The following is a 22,710-nucleotide window of genomic DNA, read 5'->3' as shown; positions in this document are numbered from 1 at the left end:
GGTAAAAGCAGCTCTTATTTTATTTTTATTTATCCTCGCTAACACAGTAGCCGTAAAAGCATCTTAAATCAAACTACCTTTCTCGTTGCCTCCTGGAGCTCAAATGCTTAATCTTCTGTCAAACGGAAACCATAATTCTATAACTGCTGGGTAGATGGTCCCATCTTTAGCACCAGCGGGGGCGCGCGCGCTGACGTCAAGCCCCCTGAGCGCGTTCACATTCTCTCCACGCCACGCTTGGATTTTAAATGCGCGGTCACGAGTTTAGAGCAGGGTGGGGATTGTCGATGGAAGCTCAAGCAGAGATGTAAACGTTTATTAAACATATAACTTTGAATAAATATGATGGGATGCGTAAAGCAAATAGCGAAATTCAGCCTAGGCCCATTTCAACAAAGCTACATCCAATCCAATGAGTAAAATGTAACAAAACCCTCAATCCGATGTCAAACCCGAATTACAGACATGTTTGATGCCTTTAAATGTTACAATGAATGTTGCATGTTTGGGTGGATGAACAAAGAAACTAAGATCAAGCTCCGAGTTAGTTACTTTTGTTTATGTTTGCAGTTTATTGGAGAATGCGCAATAGCACTTTGACCGCAATTGTCTTTCACTTTAGATTTGGTTACATCTAAACAATTATTTGATCAATTGTAATTGTAGGCAAGAATTAAACGTTTAAATTTTATATAAACCATACATTGTTATTATAAAAACATATCATTGATGTATTTTTAGCTTTTTAATATCTATAAATGTGTGATCTGGGTGACAATCTTACCTTAGAGTTCAGTGGTGAGCTTTCAAATTATGCTGTTCACTTATTTTTGGTGACCTTTAAATGTAAATGTAGCCAACACCAGTAGGGGTCAGTGTTTCCTTTTAGGAAAACTATATGTACTGGCGTTACAACATCCGGGTGTTGGAAATAAAAGGATGATGATTCTGGGTAAGCTAAAACTGAATGTCATGTAAGAAAAAAAAACTTTAAGTTTACAAATAGTTATTGCTGGTGTATACTATAATAATGACTATTTATTTTAATATTTGATATACTGTTTGTATAATGTTAATTTCAGCACATAACCAAATGAAATGTTATGATATAAACAATGAAAACTGTTTATATATATACACGTTTTATTTCACTCACACTCGATTGTCTAAACATTATGTTATATAATGTTAGAGGTGTTAACCGGTAAATGCTTTAAAATGAAGACAACTCTAATTACGACCATTTTGTAGGTTGAACTTGTATTGACATGTGCTGAACATTGACAACTACATTTGCAACAGTTAAAGAGAAACGTGACCAACAGAAAAGCTTTAACAGCAGTAAAGCATGAATCATCTTCATATCCATAATATATTTTATTTTATTGACTACCCTGGTTACTTTCCCTCATAATCTACACTCTGCGCTGTGTAATGCCACTTATTTACAGTCTACTTCTTTGTTTGCACGCTGCTTGTATTGTACTATGTATAGTGGCCTGTTTATTATTTGCAATAGTCTTGCTGCTTCGTTGCGTTTGCGAAAAAAGAATTTCCCTTTGGGATCAATCAAAGCATTCTTGATTGTGATTAATCTGTGATTTCTGTAACAGCATAAATTGGTTTGTGGCTTTGAACGTCCGGCACGGTTTTAAGCGCGTCGGATGCAACAAATGACGCGCTTCTCGTTTCATGTATGAACGTAGGTGTGTTATGATCATGAGGTCACTCTTCACCGGCGCAGGCGCTTTTGGAAAAACCCGTTTCTCATCAATATGTAGCGACTGCGCCGTTTGTTTTCTCAGTTTAGCCGACAAAATTGCAAATTCGATGTTCACTGAAAGGATCGAAGTCTGAGTCTGCCTGAAACTTTGCCATCGGAGTATATATTTCAAGATAAAAAAAATACAAAAAAGAGGAAGACGGATTACGACGTGAGGTCGACTGCGTCCTAATTACCGTTCAATCATGTTGTGGATCGGATACTGAGGTAGGTCGCCATCCAGACCCGCCGTACGTACGTCGTAGGTCGTGGAAAGCTAAAATTGCTAATCGTTTGGCACAACCAGATCCGCTACGAATAGCAGTTAGCGTGGGGGGGGGCTCACGGATTTAAAATAAACGTTAACTAACCCCATGCAATACGACCTGGTCCTGGTTATGAAATTGTAATTAATATGTGTAATTAGTTCAAACGAAGCGCGTAATAAGAGCTTCAAATGACGTTAATTTGAATGGGGGTCTTAGCATTTTAGGCCATAAACAAGACCCGCCTCGCCTCGCCTCGCCTCGCTAGCCGTTGCTAATTGCCTGTCAGATGTGCTATCTGCTAGCCTAGCGCCTGGTAGCTGCGGGACCGGCGTCATCCTCCATCCGGTTTATTAGCGCGGCCTGTGATGATTTAGGAGAGAATAAATTGCGTTAAAATGAAAACACTGGTTAGCTGCTTTATGTGTGTTTCGCGTGACCGGGAGCCCGCTAGCAGCCGCGGGGGTAAGGCATTTCAAAGAGACGTGACGTGGTAAACCTTTCATCGCTGGTTAAGCACCAGCGAGCATTAGCTAAGATGCTATGTGCTCTCGTTAGCAAGCTAACAAAGCTAACAAAGGGCCGGTGCTCGTCCTCGCTTTGTATGATCGATGTTAGCATTTCAAATAGCCCCAGTTCCATCAAGGCCGTGAAGAAATGGGTACGTAAGGAGATGCTAATGTTCATTAATCCAGTTAACCCGTTCTCTCTTTTATCCTACGGATTCGCCGCTAATCGCGGTTGATTGATGGTCACGCACGCGAACATGGCAGGATGTTGGCTAATAAACATTATGGTTGCCGTTTCCATTGCAGCTTCGCATATTTAAAACGCCACGAATGCATATCGAGACGCGAGATTGTTTACAATTGCAGAAATGGTTGTACTGATGTAATAGCTCTAATGTAAAGTGGCTAACAGTAGTAGCATGTGTGTTTAATTGAGGCTAATAGTCAGCTGCGCTCACTTAACTAGCTGATTATTCATAGACATAAAGCGACACATGTCATTCGTTGCAATGCTTTTTGCCTCACCAGTGTCTGTAATAGAGGAGCCATGAACACAAGCAGATACTGAGAGACAGGCTTTATTGATTCTGAGGAAGGATCAGTTTATTGGCAAAACCTTATACTCACCTTTGCAACCGATCGCACGTATTTCAATCACCGTCTTCCTGACCTCTTCTGGAGTTTCTTTTGATGTTAGCATAGTGTACTGCTGGTGGGATCTACATGCCAAAGTACTGAACAGTGAGGGGGGGGTCGTAGTGTTCAGGCCTGGGTGTGTCTCGTCCAGCTGCAGCCGGTCACTAATGCAGTGTGATTGCTGCTTGGATTGGGTTTCTGGGGGAACGGATGACGTTTCACAATCTATGATCAATTTGGGAGTTGGATAATCTCTTATTAAGCTTCTTCAGGCAACATTTGATTTATGTTCAATTTTGTTTGAAGATCCAACACATGATGTGCACACAGGAATGGACGGGGCCCGGTACTGTAGCATCTGTCTGTTGTGCTGCTGATGAAAGCAGCGCTACTCACTTTTGTATACTGTAAATTGGACTTGTGAAAACTTTGTTGTCCTTGTTGATATTTGACATAAAGTTTGTTACTTTTAGAAACCTGTCATGCAGCTTCTCTTTTCCCTTTTTTTTTTGCAGTGAAACTGGACTCGAGCATACTTGGCATGCCTGGCCGGCCTGCCTTCGCTACAGTCGACGCTTCGCTGGCTGTTACAGGCCGTGGAAGTTCGTTCCTCAGCATTGACTCCTTATGCTTGAACGAAGCTTCACGCAGCGTCCAACAGGATGGATGGTGTTGATTTAAAGAGACTTTTGTTTAAAAATCAGCGTTCTCTCTTCATCTGTAGTGGTGGTCGATATTTTATCCTTTACAAGCGAACGCCACCAATCCTTCTCCAACCTCAGTACAGCTACAAAGACTGAGTCTAAACTACAAAAAAGAAGTTATAAGTCTTTCTAGATCACTACCACTTATCAAAGTTTATGACAGACATGACACTATCCTTATTTTAAGCTTTCCGTTATTGTACTACATTTCTCTTGCTGTGGGATGTCGGAAAAGCCAGATGCCAAAATGGTGAAGTTCCTGTCTCCCCCTTCAAAGAGTGGAAATGGTCGCAGTTCTGGTTCAGACTCGATGGTGAGCGAAGGCCGGCCTGTTGAAATGAGACGCCGGCATCACACCATGGAACGTGACCGATGCAATTCCGAACACCGTTTTGTGCGTCGCAGCGTCATCAGTGATTCCAACGCAACGGCGTTGGCTCTCCCTTTACACGGCAGGCTCCCCATCCCTGACCCTCAAAGGGTTCAGCCTCAAGAAGCGGCGCCCCAGCAGCAACAGGCTGCGACTGGGGTTGCTCAGTTACTTCAGACTGGACCACGTTTAAGTCACAGTGAGGAGCCGGCTGAGAATGGAAAAGTTCAAGAAGCAAAAGACAAAGAAATATCCAAGGTGGACGTAGCGGCTTCTGAGCAGGAGCCTGTCATTGGACAAAAACGTTACGGTGGCGGACTGGTGGTTGCGGCCCATTCTGCACCGTGCTTAGGAATAGGGTTGCCAAGTCAAACAGAATCTGAAAGTTGCACTGAGGTGAAAGTACATCGTGAAGAGGAGGGGGAGGAGGAAGATAAGGATTTGGCCAAGGCGCGAGCAGAAGCGGAGCAGAGAGAAGCTGAGAAAAAAGTGCAGGATGACATTGAAGAGGCAGAGATCAAAGCAGTGGGGACGTCACCGGACGGTCGCTTCCTGAAGTTTGACATAGAAATTGGACGTGGCTCCTTCAAGACCGTCTACAAGGGTCTGGACACGGAGACCACGGTGGAGGTGGCGTGGTGCGAGCTGCAGGTACGAAATGAGAAGATAACCATTGTTCAATGTTGTGTGTGTAGCTTGGTTACATTCTCCGGCAGGTGTCATCATCTTTTTTATATTGACATTATGAACAGAGCCGGATCAATGTCTTACCTCGCTGTCGCATTATCAGCTGCTGCTGCCATTTCCCCTCTGACATACGGCAAGCATTTCTGACTTGATTTCTTTCACGTGGCATTTGTTACAAAACACGATCAAAGCCTTATTGAATTAATGTTTTTAATGCCATAACATAGTGGAGTGACTAACTGCAGACGCTGGAAAGTTTCCAGAAAAGATGAAATCCTGATATTTTTCTGTGTTCAGTCTTCGCACTGTGTGATGATGCCATTTACCTGTAGAATTAGATAATGTCGATTGTCATGCTTCCCTACAAAATAACAACACAGGCAATGCTATATGTGAGCAGAAGGTGAGGGAAGAGTTAATTTCACGTTCTCCACTCAACGTTTTTGCTTTCGCTGTGCGTTTTCACCCTGCGTGAGAGGCAGAGGCCGCACAGCAGCACATGCAGCCTTAGCTGCTCATGCACTCTGGTTTCAGAACAATGTGAAGATTACAGACTTGTGCCCCCCCCCCCCCCCCCCACACACACACACACACACACACACACACACACACAAACACACACAGACAAAATCAAGCGCATGCTCAGTGGCATTCCAGCTCCGATGCTTGTGTGAATTTAAAATGGGTCACATTCCTGATCGCGGAACCTTCTTTGTGTGAAGCGGGCCAGTCTCAGGCCTGCTGCTAATCCATCAGTCCAGATTCCGACATTTAAATTACTGATGTTTACCCTCAACCCGGTTTAAGAGAACTTTTAATATACCCGTGCCTTCCTCCATTATGCATGTAGTAAGTAATGCTTTGAGTTGTCGGGTCTCTTTTCTGCAATTTTTTCAAATTTTATCTTGCCTTTAGAAGGAACCACATTACTAGATGTATAGATAGATACTTTATTAATCCCAAAGAAAATTCTGTGCAAAACTTGTAAAAGGAATAGAAAGCCATGTGCATTTTTTAGTATGATTGGAAATTTAGGGAATAAATTAGTGTATTATCAAACAGAATTTGTTTTTGTCGTAACTGATTCTTTTTAAAGACCATCTAAACGTTCTCTGAAGCTGTAGTCAATATCCTCTTAAATATTTAGGCTGACACTGACCGAAGGGGAGGTTTGTTCAAATGATCACAGGTTTTCTTCACTCAGTCTATTTTGAGGGTTGTTGGATTATTTATGGGAGTTTTTGCCTAGAGGCAGTATTCTCTGCTCTGGTTTGCTGATACTTTAGTTAACGCAAGTAGATGTGTGTCGGCTTGAAACTCCTCGGGTCATAAAATCATGATAGGTATTATTAGGGCTTGTCAATTATGGTTGGAATCGTGGAACTGAACGTATCCCAACCACAGTTCCTCCTTTGCTGCAGAAGTAGGTACAGATATCGAACAGATTGTAATTAGATGGCATCCAATACTTTCTATTTTTGATGAACTGGGGGTACCGTTTCTTGAGTATTTATGCAATTCTGTGTTTTTTAAAGGACATTTAAATTGCAGTATATCTCAGTGATGTTTTTAAGGACACTTGCTGCCTGTTTCTCCACTGTTTAAACATCAGTGTGGCCGATATGGCTCTCTGGAACGTGTAACATCTTTAAAGTACGGCCTGTTTTTTCTTTACAGGATCGTAAGCTGTCAAAGACTGAGAGGCAGCGTTTCAAGGAAGAAGCGGGGATGTTGAAGGGCTTGCAGCATCCCAACATCGTCCGCTTCTATGACTCGTGGGAGGGACCCTCCAAAGGCAGGAAGTGCATCGTGCTGGTCACTGAACTCATGACTTCTGGCACGCTCAAAACGTGAGTCTCAAATGTGGCAGAGAAAAATACATTGATAAAAAAACGCGTACTTGCTTCATACACTGGATCGAACCATCATAATTAAAAATGACCATCTTAATCTAGACTATATTATACTTCTTAATCATTGTCAAACAAAGCATCTATTGAATTTTATATGAAAATGTGATGTAATTCCTTTTTCTTTAATCTTGTGAAGTATCCCAAATTGTATTAGACACAATTAAAGGTTCATATTAGTGGATTTTCTCTTGTTCGAGGCTTTAATGAGGAGCTCTGCAAGAAAAACTGATATTTTTTCATCTGTGTGTGTTTTCATCTGTTCTCTTATAGATATCTGAAGCGGTTCAAAGTGATGAAAATTAAAGTTCTGCGGAGCTGGTGTAGACAAATCCTCAAGGGACTCCACTTCCTTCATACTCGGGCTCCTCCCATCATTCATAGGGACCTGAAGTGCGACAACATTTTCATCACAGGCCCAACAGGATCGGTCAAGATTGGGGATCTGGGACTGGCCACACTCAAGCGTGCATCATTCGCAAAGAGTGTTATAGGTACGACTCCAAAGTGATTTCCACCTCCTGCTTCCTGTCCTGTGTGGGGCGATACCTTTTCTGAGGTCTTGGCATGTTGGTGTTGAAAATGCTTTTTAAAAAGGGCGTTTTCCTGATGATGTGGTTCAAAACAGACCACAGTGTTTCATCTCTCTCTCAAACCACAGCTCAAATGGAGGCCAAATACTGTGGTGATCTTTGGAAGATAACCACAAGGCTTTCTCTCTTTGCACTCGCACATTAGCTCCATCAAGTTTGGTCGTCGTACAGAATATTGCTGTTCTGTGTTTATCCAAAAATAGCTTTTTTCCAGGCACCTACTGAATGTAAGTAGCGCCTATCATTTCTCAAGTATTAATATCATTATAAGGGCCGTTACTTCTGTCATAAAATGGTCTTTGTTCTGTGGTTTGGAAAATATGTGGTCTGTTTGCCGGGTATAAATGTAATGTTTAACATCTCTTTCTATGGGTTTGCCTCAACAGGTTTTTTTTTTCTAGTGTTTGTCTCTTAATATCTTAACTATTGCAGGCCTGCAGATTCTTTTTGCTCCATGCTTGTGTCCTGGGAGCTTCCCCACATTTTCTCTGTCAGCCTTTTGCATTTTTATTTTTATTTTGCTTTCTTTACGTTCACATTTTTTTGGGTATGTTTTTAAAATGTAGGCTCTAGCCTCAGCTGTGCCCCATTCTGCTGTTTGGAATGAATAGGGTCATTGAGTAAGTATGAACTTTAATGGGCCTGGTAAGTCTGACAATGTGCTGTAACACACGTCAAAATCTAAAGCAATTACGTTCAAATAAAATGAGTTTCTCTGTGTAAGACCTGAGCTTGAATGAAAAATGAGGACTGATGTGCAAAGACACACTGCTCAGCACAGGAACTGGATGTGGGATCTGTCTCGCTCAGCCTTGGCCGTAACGGTTTCCTCCCGCAGGTCACGGAGTGATGGATGGTAAGTCGGTCCTCGAAAGGTGAGTGTACGATAAAAGACCGTTTTAATGCGGTTTTAAGGCAAAGTCTGAGCAAAAGCCATTTCCATATCTGGTCGAAACACTGGAGCGTCTCTCCATACGTTGTGCTTCGTTTGGGCCTGGATGTATTCTCATCGAGCCCTTTCAGTGTTGCAATTGAAGTTGTGTTCTGCACATTGGCTAAGAGTCGCGTTCTGATAATAACCCTGTTAAGGTCTTACACAGACAAACGCATGCGTTTCTTTCTCTACAGTCTAACTAAGCCGAGCTTCTCCCTCCTTTTTTGTTTTGTCTCTTTTTTTGCTTTCCTTCCCCTTTTTCTTTTTTCCTTCCTCTCTTCCAACTTTCTCTTCACAGGTTCTACTCCCGGAGGTGTCAGCAGGCTGGTCACTCCTCCCATCCTCCTCTTCCTCAACCCCTCATGGGTTAGAGGAGCCGAGGGGCAATGGGTTGTGAGAAGCCCACTCAATGCGTAAGGGAGATCGAGAGTTCTGAATAGTTGTTTTGATTTAAGGTACCCCTGAGTTCATGGCGCCTGAGATGTATGAGGAGAAGTACGACGAGTCAGTGGATGTGTATGCCTTTGGAATGTGCATGCTGGAGATGGCCACCTCAGAGTACCCTTACTCAGAGTGCCAGAATGCTGCACAGATCTACCGCAGAGTTACCAGCGTAAGTCGTCTTCTCGGCTCTCCGTGTCGCCCTTCTGTCTCGGCCACACCTCTTCCTGTATGCCAAAGACTAGCGTCCCGTTTGGAGTCGGCCTGTGTTCCTACTGACGCCTCTTTATCAAGCTTGCATTGCATTCGTCCGTCCTCCTGCTATATTCCAGATCTTATTTACCTGCCTCGGTCTGTCTCCCTTCTTCTGTCCTGTTTGCCTGTATAAAGTGCAAGCAGGCCCGATGGGAGACACCGTTTTCCTTCTGAGTCGTGTCTGTTGGTTAACCATGTGGCCCTGAGGTGTGGGTGATTGATAAGAGGCTGAACAAGCACAGTCCTGCTCAGTGACTCAGGCTTGTGATGTCAGACGAGCAGTGACTGCTGCACAGTTGTGTTCTTAGTCATGCCTTCGGAATGCATAGTTACTGACATGGATCATAGTTGTGTACCGGTTTAGAGAGTATCGTGAATACATTTCACCCATAGCTGAAGTGTTATCTATGGAATATAGCGTACTTTGTACTCGATACCAAGACCCTGTTCGTATCGTTTAAAGCAAATTGCAAATATAAGTTAGTATCATTTTTTTAATTTGCCTTTCTACAAGTATTCAAAACTAGTTCTTAATTAGCTCTTTGTAAACCACAATGAGATCTTACTGCAGAGCGTGAAATGGGCGGTTCCGTTGTGGTGCATTTAGGTTTGTGTCACATGCTTTTAAAATAGTATTCCTGCATGAGATAGTCGTTTCCTATTTTGCCTCTTGGCTCGGCTCGCCGTCTTCCATTTTCTGTAGCACATATTGTTTCCTGTTGCTTCTCTGTCACCTCTTATGATGCTTAGTTTGCAGCTTTAGTCCCCCATAACAATATTTTGTGGCTCATAAGTTGAATTGACAACGAGGTATGGGGATAGACTCCAAAGCGAGACCATGTCGAGATGATCCATTCTCATTGACGGTTTTGTGTGTTCTGTAGGGGGTGAAACCAGGCAGCTTCGACAAGGTGGCCAGTCCCGAAGTGAAGGAGATCATCGAGGGCTGCATTCGTCAGAATAAGGATGAGAGGTCTCAAATTTAAGAGAAGATTTGACGGCTTCAGAGGAGTCTAGTTGTCAAAAAAAAGAATCTATTTGCTCAGTGCTGTTCTCCTTGTGATTAGGTATTCAATCAAGGACCTTTTGAACCATGCCTTCTTCCAGGAGGACACAGGGGTCCGTGTGGAGCTGGCAGAAGAGGACGATGGAGAGATGGAGGCCATCAAGCTGTGGCTTAGAATTGAGGATGTGAAGAAGCTCAAGGGGAAGTACAAAGACAATGAAGCCATAGTGTTTTCTTTTGACCTCAACAAAGACGTTCCAGAGGATGTGGCTCAGGAAATGGTGAACTAAAATTTTTAAAACGCAATGCCTCAAAAAAAATAAAAGGGCTTTCGATGCAGTCTTCTAAATGTTTGTTGCTGAATTGTTTCGGTATCCGCGCTGCAGGTCGAGTCTGGTTATGTGTGCGATGGCGACCACAAGACCATAGCCAAAGCCATGAAGGACAGGGTGTCTCTAATTATTCGCAAGAGGGCACAACGGCAGCAGGTGTGTGTGTGTGTGCGTGCTCACTCTAACACAGAGCATCGGCACTTCAAAGCGTCTGTGCGTAGGCCGAAGCCATGCTGGGATGTGTAAATGTTGTCGTTAGGCGAGGCGACTAACACGTTTGCTGCCGACTGTCTTGAAGGTCGGAGAAGATCAGGAGAAGAAAAGGCTAGAAGAAGAACAGCAGAATCAGATCCTGCAATCGGGGCAGCAGTCGAGCACGGAGGCGCCCCAGCCTGCTGCTTACGTCTCCCCCCAACCCAATCAGCACAACTCGCAGATGTCTGCCCAACCCGCGGCTCAGCAGAACCTCCATGCCATGAACTACAACAGTCCCCAGTCGGCCCAGCTCCCTTATGTCCCCTACCCAACTGGGCAGGTTTCGGTTCAGAGTCAGAGTGCGGCCACCGTCCAGGCAGAATCAGAAGAGGCTGAGGCCGACCAACACGCAGCCGGAGGTGTGCGTGGAACATCGCTGAGGCATGAAGGGAGTGCATGTTTCAGAAATTAACCTCCTTGTCTCCTTGTCACAGCTTCCTCCATCCTCAATGAAGCCCAGCCTTCTCAGTCTGGAATCGTTTACAGCTCTCCTAGCCTTCTCCTCCAGACACAAAATGACCAGTCGCCGTTGGCGGGGGTGAGCCGTGTTGACGACGGGATGTAATCTTGTGAAAAAGGAATTGTCTGAGCTTTCGAAAGAATCTGCAGCTGTTCTCTGAAGAATAAATAAGTTAATTCGCGTTTGCTTCCTTCTCATCCGCGTTTTCGCCTCCGTCTCCTCAAAGGTTCAGCCCCAGATGCCCGAAGTCGTTCCCGTCGCGCCTGTTCCGGTTGCACCTCAGCAGGTAAACATCGTGTTGCTTGTTGACGCGTATTTAAAGAGTAACTCTACACCAACTGGCCTGATTACGTTTCAGTTTTATGCTGGGATGCCTGCTTGAACCGAACACACCTTGAATACACTTTTCTGTCGCCGTGGAGAACGTGAACTTCAGCCACTCATGATCAGCAAATTCTCGTTTTCAGGGGGAGTCGAGTGGACATTTAAAGTTGGCAGTGTACTCTCTGCTGTAGGCAGCTGTGCCAGATCCCTTACCCTGTGTTATGTGTGTTTCTTGTAGTATGGACTTTACTACCAACCATCGCCCCCCCCTCAGGTAGATAAAATATCCCACTTTCCTGTTCCCACTTGTAGATAAACCCGCACTGCCCTTTAGGCAGTGTGTCCTACTGGCCTTCACACTATATATCATTAGTAAACTGAACTTATCTCCCAGACTTAAATACATCAGGACCGACTGAATTGTGTGAAGTGATGTGCGTGTCTCTGGATTGTGCCATAGCGCTTACCAGAAGTGTTCACAGATCAATACATTTCTGATTGATCTGCTAACGGAACTGAGCCTGTAAAATATGGGTCAGGAAGAAGCCGGGTTTTCCAGGAAATCATCCGAATGCCACGCCGGAAGGCTTTTCAGTTCTTTGTGTCCTCATACCAATCTGGTTTATTCTAATTTGGGCCACTCTCTGTCTTTTTCATGCTTTTCTTCTAGATTCCCAACCAACAAGTCAAGATGCCTTCAGCGCCGCAGCCGCCCCCCCCACAGCAGCGCCAGCAGCCTGATGGCAGCAGCCCTGCTCAAAGCTCCTCGCTGCCACAGACGCAGCCTGGAGCTCAGCAGGTTAATTCATTCTCCTGTTTTGCTTGATCACTGCAGATTTAATTTTTCTCTCTCTAATTGTTTTGTCTGTGCGTGTGTATTTTTGTTATGTTTTGTTTAACTATTAATTATTATGTGTGTGTGTGTGTCTGTCCTTTCTGTTTTGTTTGTTCTGTCCGTCCTTCCTTCCTGCATGCTGCATGTTCCTGCTCGACTCTCAGTCTTGGGCCGGTGATCTAAACGCTCCTCTCACGTCTCCTCCTCTCAACGCAGAGCAGCTGTACTTCCTTTATCAGGCTTCATGCCTCTCTGAGCTGCAGGTACTGCTGTGTAGGTTGCTGCTTCTGGTCAGGTGTAAAGCGTTTGCTTTAGTATGTGTGTATTCATGTATTTATGTTGTGTCCAGCCTGTGTCGTGTGTAAAACGCTCAGAATACTGACACACAATTTGAAACGCCGCCATCTGGTGGATGGACCGATTTGTGCCGTTTTACCTCTGCCTTGCTTCAGCTATTCCTCCGCCCATTCCCACTGGCATTGTTTGGCTTGCTGTGTTTCAGGGCCCTGGGGGCGCTCCCCAGTCAGCACCAGTGGAGCCGCCTGCAGGCTCCAGCGCTCTGGTGCCACCACCTGTAGAAAGGTGAGAAGGAAGTCGCATTGAAAAGGCGTGGGAATAATGTGTCCCGTCTCTCTTTCATGGATCCGTGTCTCTTTCAGCTGCTTGTCAGATGCAGCTTCAGGTCTTAGCGACGGCAATGATGGAGGTTCCACGTCAGGAGGTCGCCACGAGGGCCGCTCGCTGAAGCGCCATCAGCGGCGCTCCGTACGCAGCCGATCCCGCCACGAGAAGACCGCTAGGGCCAAACTGAACGTTCTCAGCGTACGCAGTGGGATTTACGAGACCGTTCACGTTCCGCGTCGCGCTGCTCGTCATCAAACGGGTTTGATCCATTTAAAACATGTTTCTACAGATCTCTAATGTGGGAGACAGAGTGGCAGAATGCCAGCTGGAAACGCACAACAGAAAGATGGTGACCTTCAAATTTGACCTCGACGGCGATAATCCGGAGGAGATTGCACAGATTATGGTAGTGACCATTCTTCAGTTTCTGCCACAAACACTTTGGAAATCGTAACGAATGTTGAAATCAGAAAATATTTGGGACTTTGAGAGTGTTTTTATAAATACATTTCTGTACCTGCTGCATGAACCAGCGACGCTAAACTCCTCCGGTAGAATAGAAAGCAGCCGATGTGAGCGCCGTCTCGTTTGTGTCTCAGGTCGAAAGCGAGTTCATCTTGGAGAGCGAGCGCGACTCGTTCATCGAACGAGTCCGCGAAGTCATTGAAATGCCTGACGGGAGAGGGGAGGGCCTGAAGGAGGGTTTCCCCCAGGTATAGCTCCTCCACGCGTCGCGGCGTCGTCCTGAGCCGGCTAACGCTAACGCTAACCGCCTGTGTTCTGCCGTCTCTCCAGATGAGTGATCAACAGCAGCCCGAGCGCTCTGTTCCCATGCTGCCAGGTGAAGACCTCCACCGAAGATGGAGCTTCACATCCAGTTTGAGTTCCCCTGTGACCCTTTTCTTTGCACCTGCCCCCCAGGCATCTCCCCCAGCACAGCGGCCCAGGTGGTGCATTCAGCGGGACGGAGGTTCATCGTCAGCCCGGTGCCGGAGTCGCGCCTCAGAGAGCAGTTCTTCGGGGCTTCTTCTGCTAATACGTCCTTTGGAGATGAACCTGCCCCAGGTGAGAGACAAGTTAACCTAAAAAAAGAAAACTTCATGTATTCAATAAAACACGACAAACGTCTTTTTATTATGCTGGTTTTAACATTTCAGTTTGTTTTCATACGATGAACTCCCCTTTTTATTTTGTTCTAGCGCCCTCCATGACGACGGGCCTTTCTTTGTCTGCTCCATCCGGGATCCTCCAGCAGGCTTTCCAAAACGTGTGGCCGGATCCTGGCTGCAGCCCCCTTGAGCCCCCTGCCGCTGAGCAAGAAGCAGGCGTCGTCCCGTCCACTGAAGCCAGCAACGTCCCGGCTCCTCCAGAGGCCCCCGCTTCTGTCAGAGACGCTGCTTGTCCTGCTGCGTCCGTCTCATCCGCTGCACCCCCCCCAGCAGGCAGGGCGTCTCCTCCACCCACCGGTGATCCTAATCCAGCTCCTCATCCGTCACACGAAACGACTCTTTCGCAGCATTCACCAGCCGGCAGCGTCCCTCCCTCGTCCTCCAGCACCTCTCCCCCCTCCGTCCCGGCGGTACCCGGGCCCGAGCCGAGCAGCACTTCTGTCCCTTTCGCTGCTGTCGCTGGTGGACCGTCGAGTTCTGGCACTGCTTCGGAGCAGCAACCTCTCAATGGTGCCGTCGCATCTTCTCAGCTTCACGCGACCTCCCAAAGTCAGCCTCGTGCTCCGACCTCGCTGCCCAGCCAGAACCAGGCCCAACCGCAGCCAGCCGAGCCGGAGGGAGCCGAGGTCCAGTCTAAGACCGCCGGCAGAGACGACATCCACGCGCTGGACAAGAAGCTGCGGTCCCTGTTTAAAGACCAGAGCTCTGCTTCGTCCTCCACGTCGGTGGATCAGGGTCAGAACACGGACACCGCCTCCCCTCCCACTGGGACCGCTTCCCCTCCCCCGAGTGCTGCTCTGGTGCCTCCGTCTAACCTTCCCCTCGCCTCTGGGGGGCAGGGTGTCCTGGGTCCCACGTCCACCCCAGGACAGAGTGTCACTCCCGCAGGACATGCACAGACGCCACCGACGAAGCCTCGGGCAAAGGTCGGTGCTGCAGCGAAGAACGCGTCTCTCGTCTTCTTGTCTTTGTCTTTATTTCATTTACCTTCGTACAAACCTTTCAGACGTTACCTGCCGGGTCTGATCGAGCCACGACGCCCCCCCCTGACCTTGTGCCACCGTTCCCTGGACCAGTTCAGGTTTGGTCTCTTCTGTCCCTTTGTCCCACCTGCGTTGTTCCTATTTGGACCGACCCGTCCGTCCTGTCTGTGTGGCTCCACAGCAACCCCTCGAGGGTCTGAACGCGGAGTTGAGCGGAGCTTTGAGTCCGGAGACCGTTCAGGGAAGCGCCACGGTCCAGCCGCCGGCAGCGGGCTTCACTTGTGGACGTTTCCAAGTAAGTTTCGGTCCCATTTTAAAATGTCTCGACCGGAGCCGGACTGGCGAGCCTCCTCGTCATCGGGATGTCCTTCCTCTTGGTCAGGTGACTGTTGCCCCCGATGGCGCATCCAGCAGCATTCCAGATCCGTCCAGTGTCGTCTCCTCCTCTTCTCTCGTACCATCCTCGACATCCTTCTCCTCCTCCTCCTCATCGTCCTCCTCCCCGTCAAGTCCAGAAAATACCCTCCACCGATCGTCTGTTGTGGCCAGAGACGTCTGTGACCCGGACATCGTAAACGGACCCCCGCCTGTCTCTGCTGATTCTGCCGGTCAGCCCGCCACTATTGGGCGTTTCCAAGTGTCCACGAGCTCCAACGCCGCGTCTGAGCCGAGCTCGGGCTGTAAAGTGGGACGGTTCTCCGTCACGGGTCGGTACTCAGTCCACAGGATCACGAACATTTCGCCGTTTCACCAGTGTTGTGTTGCGTTCCCCAATAATCCCAGTAATGGCCTGCTGTTTGACCCCCCCCCCAGTGACCTCGGCCCCAGCGGCAGGCACCAGTCCATCACACAGTATGCAGAACGGGCCTTCATCTTCGAGCTCTGTTCCTCATCACGCTCACAGCCATTATAGCAGCGACAATGACGACGACTCTGAGGCGGAAGACGAAGCTTTGCAGAAGGAGATCAGCCTTCTCAGAGAAAAGTAAGAGATGAGCTCCTTATTTCCTGTTGATGGCGCAACAGAAACATCTTCGCACGACGCCATGTTGTCTTCCTTCCTGCTCTCAGACACATGATGGAGATCCAGGATTTGCAATCTCGTCAGAAAGCAGAGATCGAGTCTCTGTTCACGCAGATGGGAAAGACGGCGCCTCCCTCTGTGTTCTCTCCCGCTCTGGCCCTGGGCGGGGGGCGGCGCAGGCGGAAAAGCCACAGATCTGCTCGCAGTGGTGGACAGCCCGGCCCCGCCCACTCTGGTAAGGACGGAGACTCGAGTTCTCGGGCGCGTTGCGTCTCACGTCTGTTCTGATCACCGTTTGTTGTGATTTCTGTGTTCAGGATCCACAGAGTCCGCTCAGAGGCTTCATGGTTCACAGTCCTCCCCAAAGCAAGGGGCCCCCCCCTCGGCAACCGAGGCATCACAAGCGGCTGGTGGGCCATCCATCCAGCAGCTCAGAACTTCTCCATCCATGCCCAGCCTCAGCAGCTCCACCACAGGTAGATACTGGAATTGATTCGCTTTGGTAGTAAATATGTTGATCAGACGATAAAGATCTGGTTCAAATGTTCTGTTTCCCAGGATCAAGTGGAACCGGCGCTACAAATGAGAACGCCGTTTCCCTAACCCACGCGACTGGAGCCGCCCCCCCTGCCCCCCACACCCAGAAGGGCAAGGGGACCTTCACTGATGACCTGCACCAACTGGTGGATAACTGGGCTCGAGACGCCATAAGCCTCTCCCAGTCCAAGAGGGGCCCCAAACCGGGGGCGCAGGCAGGACCGGGCCACGATGTAGGCGGGCAGAGATGTCTTAAAATAATCCAGTAATATTATGGATACGACGGTAACGTTTCTCTCTTCTCTCTTAGATTATTCCTCCAGCCGCCGTAGGCCGTAAATTCTCAGCGCCGGCGTATCTCTGCCCGCCGGCCCCGCCTTCCAACAGCACGACCGCCACTCACATCCAAAGCCCAGCCAATCCCTCGGCTCCTTTGGGGCCTCGTAAAGGCTCTCTGGGTCCGGTTGCTCAGGGGTTTGGGTATACCTCGCCGCCATACAGCGTTCCTCAGTGGGCCGGACCCACTAGCACATGCCAGGTTAGCATGCTTAGCCCCACGCCGCCGCTATCACAGTACCAGCCACCGGCGACAGCCTCGCCGGCCCTCCACCAAGGTTACCACGCGGCAGCCCCCCCAAAACCAGTCAGCCATGGAGGGACCAACCAGAGGCCCACATAGCCGAGTCAGGCCCTGGTTCAGGCTGCGGCGGGGGGGGGGGGGGGGGGCGACCAGGCCAGGGTGGGCAGACAGTTACTGAGCTACAACCTCGAGCTCTCTTTGCTGCATCGCGTGCTTCATTTTTATTTCCCTTTTTTTATTTTAGCATTTTGACCTGTGGTTCAAGTCCTCTTAGGCAGAGCAAAGTCTGCGTGGCAAACGGAGGGAGCGTGCAATACCGTGGAGTCGAGCTGTGAAGAGTCGGGGGGGGGGGGGGGGGGGCGTAACGACCCAAACACACACCCAACAGACACTGCTTCAAGGTCGCGTTCTTACTGGGACTGAAACCATTTCAACTAATACCACATAGACAGATATTGACGTGGATGAGTTTTCTCAGAGAGTTGGGGAGAGTAAAGAGATGAGGGCGGGGCGGAGAGTTTGTCCGAGATGGAAAAGTAAACTGTGAATACGGAGAAGAAGAACACAGAAAGTTAGGCTCGATGGTAATGGAGACGGTTGTGGTGACGACCTTTAGTTAAATGCAAAGAGTGGGTAAACCGTCCCGTGTAAATGTGGCCTTAATCCCCAAACACGGTGGAGCATCGACTGTACATAGACTCGTTCACTGGGTCGATCCATGTTTAGCATGTTTATGTCCCCGTGCGAGTCTGGTGTTGTAATTCGACTCTTTCCATACGGGTTTATAATTATACCGATTTATTCGTGTCTCCAAAATATTCTGGTGTTTGATTCTTGAAAGGCGATGCTGCTGTAAATCACAATCTGGGCAGGAGGATGTTTGTTTGATCTGGTTAATAAATCCCAAGTTGACACATGAAACAACTTCACTTAGTATTTAACTGTGAGATAACAGCAGTTCAAGATGCAACGTTTGGCTTTTTGAGATGGTGTCTGTGAGGGGGACGCGGCTGCCAGTAGTTTAGAGATGCTACATGATGCTACATGATGCTAATGATGCTCATGATGCTCATGATGCTAATGATGCTCATGATGCTCATAACTGGCGTGGTTCTCCGGGGTTCTCTCTGTGGTCTGTTTGTGTTCGTGTATATTTAATGAAACAAACGTTCTTTATGGACATCAGATTGTGATGTTTCACTGTAATTATTATTAAAGGTTGTTAAACAACATCGTAGTTAAAGGAATATAAAAAGTGCAATTGCGGGGTCGTTATCATTGGTATGCTACCCCCCCCCCCCCCCCTTGTTCTGGCTGCCCTGCCCCCTTTTCTATTTAATTGTATATACGTTAATGTGAGGTAAATGCTTTGACCTTCGATCAGTCACGAGAGTTTGCTTGCAGTGACCTCCTCCACACGCACGTGCACTCGACCCTGTAAACGTGAGGAAGACTTGAGTGCCTTCATCCTCACTACTGACCACTTCTGGATTCATCCATTCATCCCGTAGCCGTCACTGTACCGCAGGAATACTTCAACCGTAACATAAACCTGGCGTGAAGCTCCATAACTGTCACTCGGCCGACCCGGAGGATCCAACTAGACGCCACGCGGGGCGGGGTCAAGAGGTCGTCGTGCATTCACGGGTTTGGCTTTATTAGCGACCGGTTGAATAGAGGCACCGCGTGAAGGCTGTCCTCACCCCCCCACCCCCCACCCCCCCAGGAGTGGCCATGCTGTCGTCGTGACTCTTATCCCTGCTTGTAGATTGGACAAATAGTTAAACTTCTCTAGAGAAAAAATAAGTTGCTGCAATGCAGAATATGCAATGTTTAAAGTTTTAAAGGGACTGGGGGGGTAATGGAAACACTCGCATGCCGATGAAGGTTGTTACTGACTTCAATGCTTTTGATATTGAGATGGGGGGGGGGGGGGGGATTTTTAATCTGCCTTCATGAAAGTCGTTAATGTGATCTGTTCGGTGCCATTTACCTATAATCACAGGCACAAGTTCAACCACGCTCCATCAGCAGTATCGGCGAACGGTTCCTGCATGCCGCCCTCACCGAGGTTTCACCTTACAAAGGATAAACTAGTTAAACTTGTTACCAGTAGTTCTCACCGACCTCTATTCTCCACCATGGTGAGGACGCGCAGCTCATATTTCTGATTCCTCCTCACTTCCTGTGATTCAGTGTCTGTTTTGTGTGTTTTTCACATTGTACAAAATGTTAAAAAAAATAAATGATATCCGTACAATTGCTCGTCATGCCTTTCGTGTGTTGCAAAGTTTTTCTCTCGTTCAAGGGATTACAATATAATTTTCACTTCTTCGTTGTATTTCACGCTTTGGCTGGGAAGTTGTTCAGATCAAAGGAAATGTTGCACAATATTATGTCTAATCTAATATCAAGCGAGTTCTAAATGAGAAGCAGCAAAGTTCTGTCCTCTCAAGCAGGAAATACGTAGCATCGTAGTACTGTGTATCGCAGCAATGCTGTGTGATACAAATACTGTACACAGATATAGGTGGGATGTTTTTATTATCTTGGGCAGCTACGGAAGTTATTGAACAGTAATTTATACATTGAAATAAATATTCAGGATAAAATGATGTCTGGAGTCTACAGAGCTGTACTACGGTTGCGTACTCAAGTATCCAGCCTGCGTTTCTTCATGTACTGCCCTTGTCTGTATGGACTGAAGGTCTCGGCTGGAAGGTAGAAAGTCAGAAGAGAAAATTAAAAACTGAAGCTGACACCTCGGGAACGGATCAGCAGCTTGTCTGCTCACAGCCTTACCTTGTCTGGGCTGGTGCTGGTTCTGATGACGTCTGGGCTGGGCCCAGTCCTGCTCTTTGCTGCCCACTGCAGGCCTGTCCTGGAGTCCGAGCGGTGCTCTCTGGGGGGTCTTACTGCGCGTCTCCATCCGGTGACTGTTTGGTGGGCTGCCAGTGGGGACATCCATATCCTTGATTCCATCCAGAGTGAAATTCCAGAGCTCAGGATCATCTGCAAAGAAACATTCTGGTGAAGGAGACGGTTTTCCTATTTCTCCCTATACAGTGTATATATATATTTTCCCAACATACATGTATGTATATATATATATATATGTTGAGTCCTGGATTACAGCACCTGCCATATAATCTTCCCCGCTGCTTGTCCTTTGTCCGGCCGAGGTGCTGTCACCGAGCGCAGGCACACCTCCACTGCCTGAGGGATGGATGCATGCGATATATTTTCAATCTTTTATTTTAGTGACAATCAATTTGCGAGGCTAATTATTTATTGCTGATAGAAAAGAATTAGGGGAGGTTTTTAACCCCCCCCCCCCCCCCCCCTACAGTCATTTGAGAAGCGCTTTAACGATGCAACACATGAAACGTGCCTCCGCTGGATTCTCGTCCAGCAGCAGCTTCCACCTCCTCAGGCTTGGCTACGTCCCGTCTCTGCTGCAGCACCTTGGCCTCCATCTCTCTCTTGAACTTCTGCTGAAGCTGCTGCTGTCTGAGCTTCCTCTGCTGCTTGGGGTCTGTGTGTGGATCCATGTCAGGCCTTAGAGGAGGAAATGGATTGGAGTTAGACGATGCGCACGAGACGAGCAAACGTCAGAAACTAACAACGTCGTATACCCGGAGCCGGTGTTTTCACTCGTGTTTCCGGGAGCAGCATTTGGAGTATTAACGTCCATAAAGTTGTGGCTTTGGTTGAGGAGTTTGGGCTCCAGCGGCGTCCTCGTCGGACCCACGGCAGACGCGAGCTTTTCTCCGTGGGTCATACTGGAGAAGCGTGCTTTCTCCACTGAGGGCTCGCCCTCAGAACGCTTCGTCTCAGCAAGGTCCAGAGGAGGAGGAGGCTTGTTTACAGGAGAAATGAAAAGATTCAGCACCCAAAATAATGATGCAATCAAAGTAGAAGTGCTGACGTTTGTACCGTATCTGACCTGTCTAGGGATTTTGTTTATGGCTAGGAGATATTCTTTATTCAGGATACAGTTTCCAAGGGCGTTACCGAAGCATCTTAGCAACACAAAAACGCAAACAAAACGGCACAAGCTTTCACTTTAACAGCAACGCCGTTTAGAGTAAATGATTTTGTCTTCGTCTTTAGAGAGATGTAAAATGGTGCTACTTGAGCGCCCTCTTCATGCCGTCAGTGACCGCTTCCTTCCTCGCCTTCTCGAGTGACAGCGCTTTAGACCTCAGTCCTTCGCTGACTCCGTACCCGACGTCCTCATGAAATGACCCGTCCTGGGACAACATGATCAACAGGAGGAGAGGAGACATCTTGATTAGATCCATCATGAGGAATACTGAAGTTACAGTACACTTAGAAAATAGTCAAATGAATGTTGTTTTTTTATCCGACCTTCAGTTGTACTTTGATAAATGCGCTGACACCAACATAAAACTTCCCGTTGATGAGGTCGACAAAGTCTGTGAAACAAAAGTGTTTGTTAGTCTCTGTGAAAAATACTTACCGCTAGCCTTAACGGCATCCTCTGGTGTGCGTGTGCGTGTGCGTGTGTGTGTGTGTCGTACCAACATTCTGCTGACTGATGGAATGAGACCATCCATTGTATCCAAACATCTCATTAGCCAAACTGATTACGCGATGCCCTTCAATATAGCACACCTGGAAGAATTCATTTGAGTGTTGACATGAGAGAGACCCTCACTGAGGGGGGGGGGGCTTTATCTATGAGGTTAAATGGTTTTTATCTGAGGAAAAGCCACCTCAATGAGGAAATGACACAACAGCATCTACAGCTAATAGCTAATAGTGTTGCTTGTTTGATAACTTGAAAACATCTTCACAGTTGTGTAGAGATAACGACTCGCCTTCTGTCCTCCTCCAGCCACTCTGGTACTGATGTACTCCGGCCCAAGCTTCTGCCGCAAGGCATTGTGCACTGCCTGGTACTCATCAGCTGTGTAAGTGTACTGAAAACACACACACACACACACACACACACATATATACATAACACAACACAATAAAATAACGCTTTTTGTCATCATCTCACCCAGTGCTGTTAGATTTCTTTCTCAAATCCCTTAGCAACTACGTTTCTTTATCCTATACAGATGATACATTTAATTACATGATATACAAGTACATAATATTATTAGAACAATTATCAATTGTTTTTAACTCTATTTTGCGTGATCTTAAATGAAAGAAGACTTCATTGCATTTCTAGATAGAGCAAGCTTTTTCATTTCAATAAATAAATCATCTTTAACTGACTAGAAGCAGGATTCACTTCATATCTGTTTCTGAATGGCGTTTCTCTGCCTACCTGTCCGAAACATGTGTTTGTTGTGTTGTTCCTCTCGTCGGCGTTACTTGGCATGATTGAAGAACTGCGCTGTAACGTCACCAGAATGAAGAAACAAGGATATAAACTCCTCTAATCTTCGCTAACTTGCAATTTAGTCAAACATTATAGTCATTAAAATAGTCATTTTCCAACTTAAAGCAAATAATTAGTTCTGATAGTACTACAAG

The 22,710-nt window shown here is 47.3% G+C and overlaps 2 protein-coding genes across 2 annotated transcripts; one reads left to right on the top strand and one right to left on the bottom strand.

Moving 5' to 3' along the window:
* The first annotated feature begins 4,100 nt into the window (after nucleotides 1–4,100).
* Nucleotides 4,101–17,332, top strand: wnk1a (WNK lysine deficient protein kinase 1a). The gene is made up of 28 exons (XM_068738909.1): nucleotides 4,101–4,898; nucleotides 6,612–6,784; nucleotides 7,118–7,338; nucleotides 8,827–8,984; nucleotides 9,952–10,040; nucleotides 10,135–10,354; nucleotides 10,460–10,561; nucleotides 10,704–11,019; nucleotides 11,095–11,198; nucleotides 11,347–11,406; nucleotides 11,683–11,718; nucleotides 12,115–12,243; nucleotides 12,444–12,542; nucleotides 12,782–12,861; nucleotides 12,939–13,101; nucleotides 13,193–13,309; nucleotides 13,503–13,616; nucleotides 13,699–13,744; nucleotides 13,825–13,968; nucleotides 14,103–14,998; nucleotides 15,079–15,153; nucleotides 15,237–15,350; nucleotides 15,438–15,762; nucleotides 15,869–16,040; nucleotides 16,127–16,314; nucleotides 16,397–16,555; nucleotides 16,638–16,849; nucleotides 16,927–17,332. The coding sequence occupies exons 1-28, from the start codon at nucleotides 4,101–4,103 to the stop codon at nucleotides 17,293–17,295; spliced, it is 5,679 nt and encodes a 1,892-aa protein (XP_068595010.1). The 3' UTR covers nucleotides 17,296–17,332.
* Nucleotides 17,333–19,750: 2,418 nt separating this feature from the next.
* rad52 (RAD52 homolog, DNA repair protein) lies at nucleotides 19,751–22,555 on the bottom strand. The gene is made up of 11 exons (XM_068739628.1): nucleotides 22,502–22,555; nucleotides 22,041–22,142; nucleotides 21,741–21,834; nucleotides 21,568–21,635; nucleotides 21,331–21,449; nucleotides 21,143–21,218; nucleotides 20,832–21,055; nucleotides 20,584–20,754; nucleotides 20,335–20,408; nucleotides 19,999–20,208; nucleotides 19,751–19,910 (listed from the first exon to the last, which is right to left on the bottom strand). Exons 1-11 carry the CDS (start codon nucleotides 22,553–22,555, stop codon nucleotides 19,849–19,851), a joined length of 1,254 nt encoding a protein of 417 aa, XP_068595729.1. The 3' UTR covers nucleotides 19,751–19,848.
* Nucleotides 22,556–22,710: the final 155 nt, after the last annotated feature.

Source organism: Brachionichthys hirsutus, chromosome 5 (genome assembly GCF_040956055.1).
Source record: "Brachionichthys hirsutus isolate HB-005 chromosome 5, CSIRO-AGI_Bhir_v1, whole genome shotgun sequence".
Classification (NCBI taxonomy): Eukaryota; Metazoa; Chordata; class Actinopteri; order Lophiiformes; family Brachionichthyidae; genus Brachionichthys; species Brachionichthys hirsutus.
Note: the sequence above shows the minus strand (reverse complement) of the source record. Positions and strands in the feature narration are given on the sequence as shown.